This window comes from Pongo abelii, chromosome 13, assembly GCF_028885655.2.
Source record: "Pongo abelii isolate AG06213 chromosome 13, NHGRI_mPonAbe1-v2.0_pri, whole genome shotgun sequence".
Taxonomy (NCBI): Eukaryota; Metazoa; Chordata; class Mammalia; order Primates; family Hominidae; genus Pongo; species Pongo abelii.
Window position 1 is genome coordinate 75,151,395 of NC_071998.2, and position 14,612 is coordinate 75,166,006.

Consider the following 14,612-nt stretch of genomic DNA (forward strand, 5'->3'; position numbering starts at 1 on the left):
AAGCTGATATTAAAGAAACAAGGTGTAAGGATCAAAAGGAACTGAAGGAAGAAATGGAGTTACAGGTTTAAAAAGCTGAAATGCAGGTGGTAGGTTGACATCGGTTAGAATGAGGTCTGAAGTTGGCACAAAAGATGAACTTCAGAATGACTACAAACAAAGCAAAATAAAAACAAAACATTAATGGACAATACCAGTTTGGTCTTTATGTAATTGGGTATGTGGTGCATAGGTGGCTCAGGCTAAGGGTTAAGAAAGACATAATTATAGAATTCAGTTTGATGGATTCTTAGCTGGTTAGACAGTCACCTTCTATGTAAGGATGAATTAATTAGTTAAGAAATAGATGTCAGCATAGGCAATGTCTTTAGCTGAGTGTCTGGACCTGTCATGTTAAATATTCTTTATCACTGACTTACATAGAAGCATGAAAGGCAAATATATTAGACCTGCAGGTGAAAAAAATATAAGAGGCACAGTTAAAATGTTGGATGGCAGACTTGAAGAAAGGATTCCATTTTCTCTACTTTGCCCCTAAGAGGTTAAAACTAGCATCAGTGGAGGAGCATTATTAGAGAGGCAGATTTAGGCTTACCATAAAATGGAACTTTCTTGCAATTAATGGTGTACAAAGATGAGATTAACTTTTTAATTTAATTTAATTTAATTTAACTTTATTTGAGATGGAGTCTTGCTCTGTGGCTAGGCTGGAGTGTAGTGGCATGATCTCCACTCACTGCAACCTCCACCTCCCAGGTTCAAGTGATTCTCCTGCCTCAGCCTCCCAAGTAGCTGGGACTACAGGCGTGCGCCACCACGCCCAGCTAATTTTTGTATTTTTAGTAGAGATGGGGTTTCACCACGTTGGCCAGGATGGTCTCGATCTCTTGACCTTGTGATTCACCTGTCTTGGCCTCCAAAAGTGCTGGAATTACAGGCGTGGGCCACCATGCCCAGCTGAGATTAACTTTAATTCAACCAATATGTATTGAGCTCCATACACGATACTCTGCTAGATATAATGACAAATAAGAGAATTATTTGGCTATAAGAGAATTTATGGCTAACTTCAGTAATAATCTGTAAAATGCTTATTTCTAATATCCTGATTAAGGAAAGTTGCTGGAAGTGTTCAAGCCTGGACTAGGAACTGTATCTCCTTGTACAGGAGATTCCTGCAAATGGTTGAAACATTGTGCTCAGGCAGTTGGTTTCAAACTTGACTGTGAACCACAGTAAGAAATACATTTACAACAAAATCCAGTACAACCTATAATAAACGTGAAACAATGTTGCCTTTATACCTTTGCTGTTTTCTATTCTAGCATTGTTTAGTCTATTCCATTAGAAATATCCTAATAAAAGCCACTAAATTGACTTAGTAATGGGTTGCTACCCCAGTTGGAAGAACATTTTGAAGTAGGAGGTGGAACTTGGCTCCAGAGGTAAGGATTCGAACTCCAGGTGAGATTGAGTACTAGCTGAAATAAGGAAGAGGCCAAAGAGCCTCTCCATAAGACACACCCACCAATGCCATGTCAGTTTATAATTGTTATGGCAACAACCAGACGTTAACACTCATTTCCATAGCAACGACCTGCCGACCCAGAAGTTACCACTCTTTTTTAGAAATGTCTGCATAATCTGCCCCTTAATTTGCATGTAATTACAGTGAGTATATATATATATATTATTGTCGACCCGCCCCTGAGCTGTTACTCTCTAACAGGCTGCCTTTGGGGTAACCCTGCTCTGCTGTAACATGGAGCTGTAACATTGCCACCTCAATAAAGCTGTTTTCTTCTACCACCAACTCGTTCTTGAATTCTTTCATGAGTGAAACCCAGAAATTTTCTGGGCTAATTCCCAATTTGGGGCTTGACTGCAACAATTTGGTTAATCACCTGCAGAGGTCTGATATAATATAGTGCTTGTGGGTCTTTAACTACATGGCACCATGTAGTTGAAAAGTGCATGGCCATAAAACTGTTCTTTGTATGAACTGTGATTGTCAATTGCGTTGAACTGGGAACACTTGACTGTCACAATAAATATGGGCAGAGTAGCACTGAAACATCATTCTATACTTGTTCATTGAAGCATAAGTAAACTTCTTTGTAACAACTTAAGTTCTTTCGTGATGTGGTACTGCAATAGACTTCCCAGTCTGCAGAAAGGGAAGACAAGAAGAAATGGAAAGAAATAACTTTCTTCTAAAGAAATAATGTTGAAATTGTACACATCACCTCCACTTAAATTCTCTGGTAAAAACTTAGTCAAATAGCCACACCTTTACTTCAAAAGAAGTTGGGAAATATAGTTGTTGACTGGGTGCCATCAAGTGTTCTATTACTCAAGAGAAGAATGGGAGAATGGACACTGGGATTGTGGGACAATTAACAGGATTAAGTAATTAAATTAAATTAATTAAGCCATAATAGTTAAACCTTGACAAAACAGGACAACACGGGAGCAGGTATGGGTATTGATCTAGACTACCAACATGAACTAAGAAAATACTCAGAGCTGACCATGAAACCTCGTCAGATGGATGGCCTGCAACTTAGATTTAAGGATCACCCATGTGCCCGTGACTCCAGTTTTCTGAGGCTCTGTTGAATTTTCTCCATATGCTCTTCCTTTTAGGTGTTCATAAAAACTTTATAAGTCTGTGTTGACTTAGTATGTGCTGTGTGTGATTAAAAGTACAAAGTGGAAGATTTGGACACAGAGAAGAAAGGAAGTGGGATGAAACCTTGGGTTTGGCTGTGGTTCAGAGTGACCGGGTAGCATACAGTTCGTAGACCATCTTAGGCAGAGGTGGGGAAAAGTGAGACCTTTACTCAGAGTTGGAGGATGTTGGGTAGAAAACAGTAGGAAACTGTATAAACTTCAAAAGAGGATGTTGGGGTGACAGGGAGCAAGTGTGGTGCTAATCATGAATATCAGCCTTTGGTTCCATGTGACCTGTGTTGAGTCCTCCATCCTCAAATACTCCCTCTTTTATGGTTGCCATGATACCTGAAATTCCTTTGGATTACATCTTTTTCCCAGTGTCCTCTACTAAAATACAGACATTCTTGGGAAAATGAAGTGTCTGGTGATGAACATTACTTGGATTGTGAACATGCTTGTAGATTCAGTTCCTTCCACTGACGGGAGGGACTCTAGAAATAGGATAACACTGGATCTAAAGGGGAAGAGGCAACGCAAAGAGGAAAATTAGGCATGGTATGGGTAAGCAGGCTGTAAGTTCCAAATAAGTATTCACAAGTTTCCTGGTCTTTTCTCCTCTTACCCCAAACTACCTCTCTATTTCCTCTAAGTTACTAATGTCGTGATTTGGTGTAAATACTTCTCTGTTTTTCTCCATAGACAAACAAAACATATTCACAAATACTGGCTTTCTTTGTAGGCTCAGACTACATATTGTCATGTGAGATGCATTATTAATATATTGTGGATATGCCTCCAAGTCAATCTATATGAAACTCTTTTTTTTTTTTTTTTTTTTTTTTGAGACAGAGTTTTGCTCTTGTTGCCCAGGCTGGAGTGCAGTGGCACGATCTCGGCTCACTGCAACCTCCGCCTTCCGGTTTCAAGTGATTCTCCTGCCTCAGCCTCCTGAGCAGCTGGGATTACAGGTGCCTGCCAGCATGCCCAGCTAATTTTTATATTTTTAGTAGAGACGGGGTTTCACCATGCTGGCCAGACTGGTCTCAAACTCCCGACCTCGTGATCTGCCTGCCTTAGCCTCCCAAGGTGCTGGGACTACAGGCATGAGCTACCACACCTGGCCCTATAAAACTCATCTTTAATTAGGCATGTACTGATGTAAAGAACAGAAGTACAGATCTGTATTCACTTAATTATGGAGATGCATTCTGAGAAACGTGTCAGGTGATTTTGTCGTTGTGTGAACATCACAGAGTACACTTACACAAACTTAGGTGGTAGAGCCTACTATACACCTCAAGTATATCTTATGGCCTATTGTTTCCAGGCTACAAACCTGTACACTATGTTGCTGTACTGAATATAATAAGTAATTATAACACAATTGTGCGTATCTAAGCACAGAAAAGGTGCGGTAAAAATAGAGTATAAAAATAAAAAATGGTACACCCGTAAAGGGCATTTACCATGAATGGAGCTTGCAGGACTGGAAGTTGTTCTGGGTGAGTCAGTGAGTGAGTGGTGAATGGATATGAGGGCCTAAGACATTACTGTGCACCACTATAGACCCTATAAACACTATACACTTAGGCTACATTACATTTACAAAACATTTTCCTACAATAATATATTAAGCATAGCTTACTCTATTTTACTTTATACATTTTCTAAATTTTAACTTTTTGACTCTAAGTGTTACAAATAACACTTAGATTAAAACACAAATACATTTTTGTACAGCTATACAAAAATATTTTCTTTATATTCTTATTCTGTAAGCTTTTTTTCTATTTTTAAAATGTATAATTTTTTAAACCTTTTTTGTTAAAAACGAACACACAAACACCTACATTAGCCTCAGCCTAGAGAGGGTCAGGATCATCAATATCACTGTCTTCCACTCCACATCTTGTCCCACTGGAAGATCTTCAGGGGCAATAACATTCATGTCATCTCTGATGATAACAATGCTTTCTGCTGGAATACTTCCTGAAGGACCTGCCTGAGGCTGTTTTACAGTTGACTTCTTTTTTTTAATAAGTAGAAGGCACTAAGCACGGTGGCTCACACCTATAATCCCAGCACTTTGGGAGGCCGAGGTGGGCAGATCATGAGATCAGGAGATCAAGACCATCCTGGCTAACACGGTGAAACCCCATCTCTACTAAAATGCAAAAAATTAGCCAGGTGTGGTAGCACGCACCTGTAATCCCAGCTATTCGGAAGGCTGAGGCAGAGGAATCGCTTGAACCTGGGAGGCGGAGGTTGCAGTGAGCCGAGATGGGCCACTGCACTCCAGCCTGGGCAACAGAGTGAGACTCCGTCTCAACAAACAAACAAATAAACAACAAAAAAAATCAGAAGGAGTACACTATAAAATAACAACAAAAGCTAAAGTATAGTAAATACATAAACCAGTAACATAGTCATTTATTATCATTATCAACAATTATAGATGTACTATACATAATTTTACATACTATACTTTTATACAAATGACAGTGTAGTAAGTTTGTTTACTCCAGTGTTACCACAAACAGGTGAGTAATCCCTTGCACTACAATATTAAAATGGCTACAATGTCACTAGAAGATAGAAATTTTTCAGCTCCATTATAATCTTATGGGCCCAGCATGGTATATGCAGTCCATTGTCGATGGAAACATCATAATGGGACACGTGACTGTATAATAATTTATTGACTTATTCCACAATTAATGGACATTCAGGTCCTATTTTTAGGTATGGGCCACTGTGTCTTCTATTTATTAAATTATGGTTTCCCCAGACTTTTTCAAAATGTAAAAGAAATTACAGAGTAGGTACCTCTAAAACTAGAACATTACAGAATCTGAGTATATTTAAAAATCTCCAAACTTTATAATAGCATCCTAAAATTGGAGGTTCTAAAGGAACTCCAGCAGAACAAGAAGTTGATGATTGGAGGATCTAGGTCAGAATTTCTCTTTTGTTTTTAGAAACAACTTTATGGAGGTATAATTGCTAATAAGCTAAACATTTAATAAGTTGATCAAATTGAAACCATCACCACAATCCATCCATCATCATAAAGTTTCCTTGTGCCCTTTGTCATTGCTCCCTCTGGCTCCTCCCTGCCTACTTCTCTCTTTCCTCACCAGCAGTCACTGAGTTACTTTCTGTCACAATCTATTTGTTTGTTTGTTTGTTTTTTGCATTTTTGTTGCATTTTCTTGAGTTTTATGATCCCATACAGTATGTACTCCTTTTTATCTGACGTTTTCACTTAGCATAATTATTTTGAGATTCATGCATATGACTGCAAGCTTGGTTCATTTCTTTTCATTGCTGAGTAGCATTCTGTTGTATGGGTATGCCACAATCTGTATATTCATTCGCCTGTCAATGAATATTTGGATTATTATAGTTTTTACATATAAAGATAAAGCTGCTATGAACACTCATGTTCAAGTCTTTGTATGGACATATGCTTTCCTTTCTTTTAGGTAAGTATATAGAATTAGAATGGTTGGATCACCTGGTAAGTATACGTTTAACTTTTCAAGAAACTTCTACTTTTCCAAAGTGGCCATACAGTTTTACACTCCCAGTCACAGTGTATGAGAGTTCCAGTTGCTCCACATTCTGGTCAACACTTGGTATGGTCAGTTTTAAAAAATTTTAGCCATTCCATGGGCAGATCACGAGGTCAGCAGATTGAGACCATCCTGGCTAACATGGTGAAACCCCACCTCTACTAAAAATACAAAAAATTAGCCTGGGTGCGGTGGTGGGCACCTGTAGTCCCAGCTACTTGGGAGGCTGAAGCAGGAGAATGGTGTGAACCCGGGAGGTGGAGCTTGCAGTGAGCCGAGATTGTGCCACTGCACTCGGGCCTGGGCAAGAGAGGGAGACTCCATCTCAAAAATAAATAAATAAATAAATAAATAAATAGATAAATAAATTTTTAGCCATTCCAATTAGTGTGTAGCTATCTCATTGTGGTTTTAATTTGCATTTCCTCAATGACTAATGATGTTGAGCATCTTTTCATGTGCTTACATGCCAACTGCATATTTTCTTTGGTAAAGTATATGTTCAACACATTTATACACTTTTAAAATGTTGTTTTCTTATTATTATTCAGCTTTGAGAGTTCTTTATATATTCTGATATGACTTTATCAAATATATGATGTTCAGATATTTCTTACATTTAGTGGCATTTTTTTTTCATTCTATTAGTGGTATCTGTTGAAAAGCAGAAATTGTTAATTTTTATAAAATCCAATGTATCTATGTTTTTCTATTTATGGACTGTGCTTTAATTCTAAGTATTTTGTATTTTTGATTGGCTATTGTAATTTGTAGTTTTTAAAAAATTAATTCATGATTGTTGCTAGTATATAGAAATACATCTGATTTGTAAATAGTTATCTTGTATTATGCAAACTTGATAATTCATTTATTAGTATGAGTAGCTTTTTCATAGATTCTATTAAATTTTCTATACAGGAGTCAACGTTGTATGTTTTAAAAAAAACAGTCTAATTCTTCTTTTCCAATCTGAATACCTTTTATTTCTCTTTTTTTGACTTATTGCACTAACTAAAATCTCCAATGCAATATTGAGTAGAAATGGTGAAAGTGGATTTCCTTGTCTTATAACTGCTTTTTGGAAAAACATCCCCTACCCCCACTACACTTTCTAGACTCTGGTAACCCTCATTCTCCCTCTGTCTCCATGAGGTCAACCCTCTGCCCCCATGAGATCAACTTGGATTCATGAGAAAACTCCACTTACTCATGATGTTTTTGGATGTGTGATGTGTTGTTGAAATCAATTTACTGAAATTTTGCTTAGAATGTTAGCACTTACATTCATAGGAACTGTTGTTTTCTTTTCTTGTAATGTTTTTGTATATCGGTATCAAGGTAATGCTGGCCTCATAACATGAATTGGAAAGTATTTCTTCCTCTTCATTTTTCTGGAAGAGTATGTATGAAATTGGTATTCTTTTTCCTTCGTTGTTTTGTAGAATTCACCAATGAAGCCATCTGGGAGTGGAGTTTTCTTTGTGGAAAGTTTTAAACCAGATATTCAAGTTTTACAATAGATATAGGATTATTTAGGTAATCCGTTTCTTCTATAGTGAGTTTCGTTGGCTTTTTATCTCTCATAGAATATGTTCATTACATTTAAGTTGTTAAATTTATTTGCATAAAGTTGTTCACAATATATACATAGTATTTAATATCTATAAAATATTCAGTGTTTTAATTGCTCTTATTACTGTTATTGGTCCTTTGTGTTTTCTCTTTTTTATTTCTGATCAGTTGGACTAGCTGTTTTTGTTGATCTTCACAGAGAACCAGCTCTTGATTTAATTAATTTCCTCTACTGGTTTTATGTTTTCTATTTCATTATTTTCCACTCTGCTCTGTATTATTTCTTCTCTTCTGCTTACCTTGTGTTTAATTTGTTCTTTTTTTCCCTCTGATTTCTTAAGGTGGAAGCTGAAGTCACTGGTTAGAGATCTTTCTTCTTTCGTGATACAGGAATTTAGTGCTATAAAATTCCCTCTAAAAACTGCTTTAGTTGTATCACACAAATTCTGATACATAGTGTTTTACATTTTCCTTTTGATTTTTTTTAACTCTATTCTCTTTAATCTTTTCAGTGCTTCTTTCTCTGGCCTCAGGTAGCTTTATTACCTGCATGTGTCAATCAGCACTATGCTGAATACTTGAGAGGAACCCTCTGCCGATGTCCATAGTTCTTCTGGGCAATACTCTTCTCTTTGCTGCTCTGTCTTGTGAACTCTGCACTCCTTGATTTCTCTTGAGCCAGTCTCCTCAACTTAGGTAGTTGGCCTCTGCCTGGGTTTCTTCTCTCTGAATGATGACCTTCATTGTCTTATATCCATTGTCTTAACTTTAATATATTTTGTTCAGTGTGTTGGTTATATGATTGAGAGAACAAATCTGTTCCCTATTACTCCATTTTAATCAGAAGTTGGCAGTATTCTTGCTTATTTTTTTACAACTCAGTATTGGATGTTAAAATCAATGTATTGGATGTTAAAATCAATGTATTGAGTTATTATATGCATTCAAAAATGAAATGGTGTAGAAGAGAAAAGGATATATTAATTGTATGTACTAAGGGTAAGTAAGTTTTGTATTATGACACTTCTTTTTTAGTTAGTATACGCCTTTATGTATGTGTTCATTGGGTTGTGATATAAAAGGCATTTCTTATTGTGGATCATGGTCAAAAGAGTTTGAGAAACATTGCTCTAGGTACATCATGGTTCAGTGCAGGTAGGAGCCTGCAGCACTTAATTTCCATGCCTGCATTGAAGGGATCTGGAAAAAAATCATCTCTATATTGTTCATCTGAAAAATGTTCATCATCTCTTACAAAGGAGTGATCTGAGAATCCTTGAAGTGATCTCTGGGACATATCTTACGGGTCTTAAAATCGAGGTAGATCCACAATTCTATCAGTTAAGAAATAGCTACTGATCACCAGTGTGTTCTAGACACTGTCCATGGAGGTGTTGAGTTACCAGCATGAATAAGTGGGAGGCCCTCTCTGGCCCAGTGCTGAAGCCTATCTGGCTACTAAATGAGACAGAAAGTAAGGCAAGGTTTTAAGCAGTGCTAGGAGCACTCGGAACACAAGGAAGATTTGAAATTGTGAAGGTGAGAAGGAGCGTGTCTGGGGGAATTATCCAGGTTCTTGCAGAATTAGAGGTTAAGAAAGTGAGATCTCAACTTTATTTTATTTATTCATTAAAAATACACATGTATTTTAACACCTACTATGTCCTTGAGAGATATCAATGAATAAAATAGATAAAAATCCCTGCCTTCATGGAGAGTACATTCTTCTGTGAGAAATTTAAAAAATATATATATAATAAGTAAACTATCTGTCCAAAGGACAAACTGCTATGGTTGAAATAGTAGAGCAGAAGTAGGGTGATTAGAAGTAGGACCGCAAATCCTAATTTTAAATGGGAGATAGTGGAATATATTTAGAATCCAACCATAATAGTAGCATATATTTACTCTAATAGAAACTCTACAAATATTCCAACATAGAATCTTCTGGTGTACAAACCACCGTAAGACTGCCTATTCTCCATACCGCATTGACATGCTGCAGCCACTAGGGCGAAAATGGGCCGTTTCTTAGAAAAATGGGCTCAGAGTATGGGAGTGTGAGAGAAATGTGGGTGATTACGCATACACTCCTTCCTTCCCCAAGTGTTCCTCAGGGGCTTCTCCACTTAAGGGGCACTGACAAGATAGGCGGAGTTTTACGTGCGTCTGAGACCAGGTCATTTTTGCCCTTGGCGTCTCTTCCTTGGCGCGTCCTCACCTAGTAGAGAATAGAGGCCCAGCTCAGGAGTAAACTTCAGCCTGGCCGTTCACCACTCAATGTGTGTTACAGCCGAGTGACAGTGGTGAGACAGACCTGCTGGCCTTGCTTTCGGGACCTGCAGCAAGATTTTTGGGGGCTGTCCAAGAATTCCCGCGGTTACACTCAGCGCTCAGGATCTGTACAAAAAAAGCCCCATTAGATGTTTTACGTTCCCTTCGTAATATTTAAGGCTTGGCCTAGATCCGAGCATTCACTCTAACGTTCGGTTTCTCGATCCTTCCCATCCCCAAACTCTGCGGGTAGATCAGTGACTATTACTATATTTTGAACGAGACTCCAACCCACTGCTCTCTCTCGAGCGAAGGATTGCCCGCCTTTTTCCCCGGGCAGGAACTCGGCGAGGCGAACCGCGCACCGGCAGGGCAGGGACGCGCAGGCGTCGGGCGCCGCTGGTTGCGCATCTGGCCCCAGAGCGCGCCCCCAGCGCTGTGCCCGCCGCAACCGGGGCCGTGGGCTGGTGCTCCGGAGCTTGCCGGGCGCTCTCTCCCCGCGCGGGGGCACCAGAGCCCTCGGAAGTGTCAGGCACTGCGGTGCATTTTCCCAGTTCTCTTTTAAATGACTGCGGAAAAACAGATTCCGAGCCGCAAAAGGGAAGACGGATTCTCAGACAAGGCTTGTGAATGCCCCGCAGCCATCATTTAACTGCACCCGCAGAACAGTTACGGTTTGTCACCCGACCCTCCCGGATCGCCTAATTTGTCCCTAGTGAGACCCCGAGGCTCTGCCCGCGCCTGGCTTCTTCGTAGCTGGATGCATATCGTGCTCCGGGCAGCGCGGGCGCAGGGCACGCGTTCGCGCACACCCTCGCACACATGAACACGCGCAAGGTACGGCAGGGGAGCAAGGGCTTGGGATGCCCTGCGTGGGGGTGGGCATCGCGGGGAGTGAAGCTACGATCTGGGAATGGCTACATCCCGTCAGGTTAAAGGATGAGAGAAAATGACGCGGCGCCACACATCGGACAGGCCAGGGTGGCCACCGAGCATTTAGAATACGCATCAGGCGCGCTCCCTTCCCCTCACATGTCTCTATTTCCCGGGCGTGTGATGGCAGAAAACGGCAGGAAAAAGACCCACTTAGAGAGCTAGAATTGTGTTTGGAGACTCCCTTCCCTCTGCAAAAGCACCAACAGGAAGCCCCTCCAAAACCACGGATCCCCAAATAGGTGGCCCGGAATGGGGGCGGTGATCCTTGGTTACCAATGCAGAACACGTTTTGGTGTTTACAACATTTATTTATTTTTAGGATAGCTTGCCCTCCCTTTTAGGCAGGGTGGGAAAGGAGAACGCGGGGAGGGAGAAGGGAGGGAGGATTCCTATAATAAGAATCAGCGCATTTTTCAGAGCTGAACCAAGCACGGTTTCCATTTCAAAAAGGGAGACAGCCTCTACCGCGATTGTAGAAGAGACTGTGGTGTGAATTAGGGACCGGGAGGCGTCGAACGGAGGAACGGTTCATCTTAGAGGTACCTGGATGTAAATGCACACACACACACACACACACACACACGCACGCGCGTGCGTGTCTACACGGCCAGGATGTGTGCGTGTGTGCGCGCGTGTGTGAACTCCCACATGCTGCTGCTGTCTGCTTCTGGCCAGTGGCACCGATGCCTCCCTCCTCCCTGCTCGCCCCCAGATTCCCCTCCCCTCCCTGGTGCTTTTGTCTGGAGGGTGTTATGGGTTTGTGTGTGTATGAGCGTGTGTGTGTTTTTGGATTTCAGACTAATTTTCTGGAGTTTCTGCCCCTGCTCTGCGTCAGCCCTCACGTCACTTCGCCAGCAGTAGCAGAGGCGGCGGCGGCGGCTCCCGGAATTGGGTTGGAGCAGGAGCCTCGCTGGCTGCTTCGCTCGCGCTCTACGCGCTCAGTCCCCGGCGGTAGCAGGAGCCTGGACCCAGGCGCCGCCGGCGGGCGTGAGGCGCCGGAGCCCGGGTGAGCAGCGCAGATAGTGCCCTCGGTCTCCTCGGTCCTCACTGTCTCCCCCTGGGGCGGCCTCGGCTACTCCCCAGGTGGGACGTGCCGCGCCACCTGCCCGCGCCACCGGCACCCAGCGGCCGTGGCGGATTCTGCAGCATCATTCGGGGGCCCCGTCGCGGAGCCAAAGCCGCCGGCAGTCTCCGCATTCCCCTTTAAAGGGTCCTTCGCCCGGCCTGTACCATGGAATCCTGTCTCGGGGACCCTTTCCCTACCTCCCCTCCCTTGGCCTCAGGCTCGAAGAGAGAGTGGGCACACTGGTGGCTCCAGCGGCGTCAGTGCCATCGCGGGGCAAGTTGATTCCTGGGCCGGAGCTGGGCACTCATCCATTCACAGTCTCCGGGCTGGGGTCGGGGTGGGGATGACGCGAGCGCAGAGGGAGAGTGCCCCAATTAGTGGTGTTGGGGGTCCTACGCTCAGTCTTACGCGTGTCTGTTTGTCCTCAGCCTCGAGGTGCATACCGGACCCCCATTCGTGTCTAACAAGGAACCTGCGCCCCAGAGAGTCCCGGGAGCGCCGCCGGTCGGTGCCCGGCGCGCCGGGCCATGCAGCGACGGCCGCCGCGGAGCTCCGAGCAGCGGTAGCGCCCCCCTGTAAAGCGGTTCGCTATGCCGGGGCCACTGTGAACCCTGCCGCCTGCCGGAACACGCTCCGCTCCGGACCAGCTCAGCCTCTGATAAGCTGGACTGGGCGCGCCCGCAACAAGCACCGAGGAGTTAAGAGAGCCGAAAGCGCGGGGAAGGCCTCCCCGCACGGGTCGGGAAAACCGGCCGGTGCAGCGCGGGGACACGCACTCGGGCTGGCACTGGCTGCTAGGGATGTCGTCCTGGATAAGGTGGCATGGACCCGCCATGACGCGGCTCTGGGGCTTCTGCTGGCTGGTTGTGGGCTTCTGGAGGGCCGCTTTCGCCTGTCCTACGTCCTGCAAATGCAGTGCCTCTCGGATCTGGTGCAGCGACCCTTCTCCTGGCATCGTGGCATTTCCGAGATTGGAGCCTAACAGTGTAGATCCTGAGAACATCACCGAAATGTGAGTTCCTGGAGCTTTTGCTCCTTTTTCTCCTTGCTCCTAGGGGCCGGGCTGGCCAGGTTGGTAGGTCCTGGAAGTGAATGCTGTCCCAAGACTGGGGAGAAGTCAAAGACGAGATGCAGGACAGGGTCATCTGTCAGTTACCTGCTGTTTCACTGGCTTGGGACTGCTAGTGCATGGAGAAGTATGACACTTTAGAATAAGTTTCAAATATAGATACACGTATGCCGATTATATATTTATTCCTCGTGGGAAGGAACTCACCATGCTTTTTATATTTCAAAGCTCTGCTGGGTGTGCTTTAGGCTTTCAGTATGCACTAACTTAGTTTTGGGCATTTTTGTTTCATAAAGTGCTGTGTGTATGTTGCGTTAGAAGTTCCATTAATATTCACTAGAAAAGAGGTTAAAATAATTAACTTTCCCAAATCTGTTGAAGGAAGTGACAGTCTCTCCCTTAACATCTTTTTTGAGGTTTAAGTTAACCAATTTCCCTTTTCATTTTATATATCGGATTTTGCTTACGAGATGGCATCCAGAGATGGCCTTGAAAATGATCTGTAAGAGGAGAAGTTCTGAGTGTTGAAATGCACTCGCTCAAAAGAAAAAAATGTGATCGTTGGAAGCCTAAAAGCCTGGTCTGATTTAATTTGGACTTGACTTCCCAGAGATATGATTTTGAGACCACTTGGATTATAACTCTTAATTGCCCATTGAATAATTTCCCAGGACTAGGTTGGATGATAAAGTAGTGGGTAGAACTCTGATGAAGGCTGGCTTTAGCATTGGACCCCTGTGTCCCTGGAAATGTTTGAGCTTGTTGTGGCTTGAAGAAACAGAACTGTGTATTTCTATTCTCCTTTTCTGATGCTTTGTGACAAATACATCACCAAGCAAGAACTTGCTAGTCCTTTCTCTAGCATTCCTGTATCACCTCTACTGGACTGTTATTGTTATCATTTTTTTCCTGAAGGATGCTGTCATTCCATACATCTCATTAACATGAGATTTTATTCATATATGTGGAAGATTGTGAGGCAAAGTTTCTCCCAGTTTTCCTCACCGTATTTGATACTGAGATAGGCAGCCCTAAAGTGGGGCTTGGGCTGTGGCCTTCCGGTTGTCGAGTGCGCATGCATTTTTCCTTCCACAGAAAACATACAACCATGTTTCTGCCAACGTAGTTGACCAAGATAACCTGTTTTTTAATGTAAGTAAGAGACCTTCCTAGTCTCTGTTGCCTGTTTTGCTGCTGATGCTTATGGTGTAAGCCTCAGGCAAAAGGAAATGACAGCAGAGCAGAGGGGAATGTTCAGGCCTAGCATAGCTGAGATGTGTCAGGAGCAGCCAACTGTCGGGCTGAGTCCAGGGTGCTAGGATCTCTATGTTTTTGGCAAGGAGAGCAGGAGCCAAGAGCGGAGAGCAAGGGTGGATAGGGCCCCAACTGTGGTGGTCTTGGACTGGGCTGGTTGAGGCTTACCAGGCTGGTCCAAAGTCTGTGG

The 14,612-nt window shown here is 42.9% G+C and overlaps 1 protein-coding gene across 4 annotated transcripts in view; it reads left to right on the forward strand.

Moving 5' to 3' along the window:
* Positions 1-12,762: 12,762 nt before the first annotated feature.
* Positions 12,763-14,612, forward strand: part of NTRK2 (neurotrophic receptor tyrosine kinase 2) — a 359,572-nt gene continuing 357,722 nt past the window's right edge. For 2 of the 4 annotated variants that reach the window (XM_054520116.2, XM_054520115.2), the window contains exon 1: positions 12,778-13,111. In XM_054520116.2, coding sequence (XP_054376091.2) covers positions 12,900-13,111 — 212 coding nt within the window. In that variant the 5' untranslated portion in view covers positions 12,778-12,899. Of the gene's footprint in view, positions 13,112-14,612 lie in introns of all 4 variants that reach the window. The other 2 variants (XM_024252096.3, XM_009244553.4) reach the window with 2 other exon arrangements.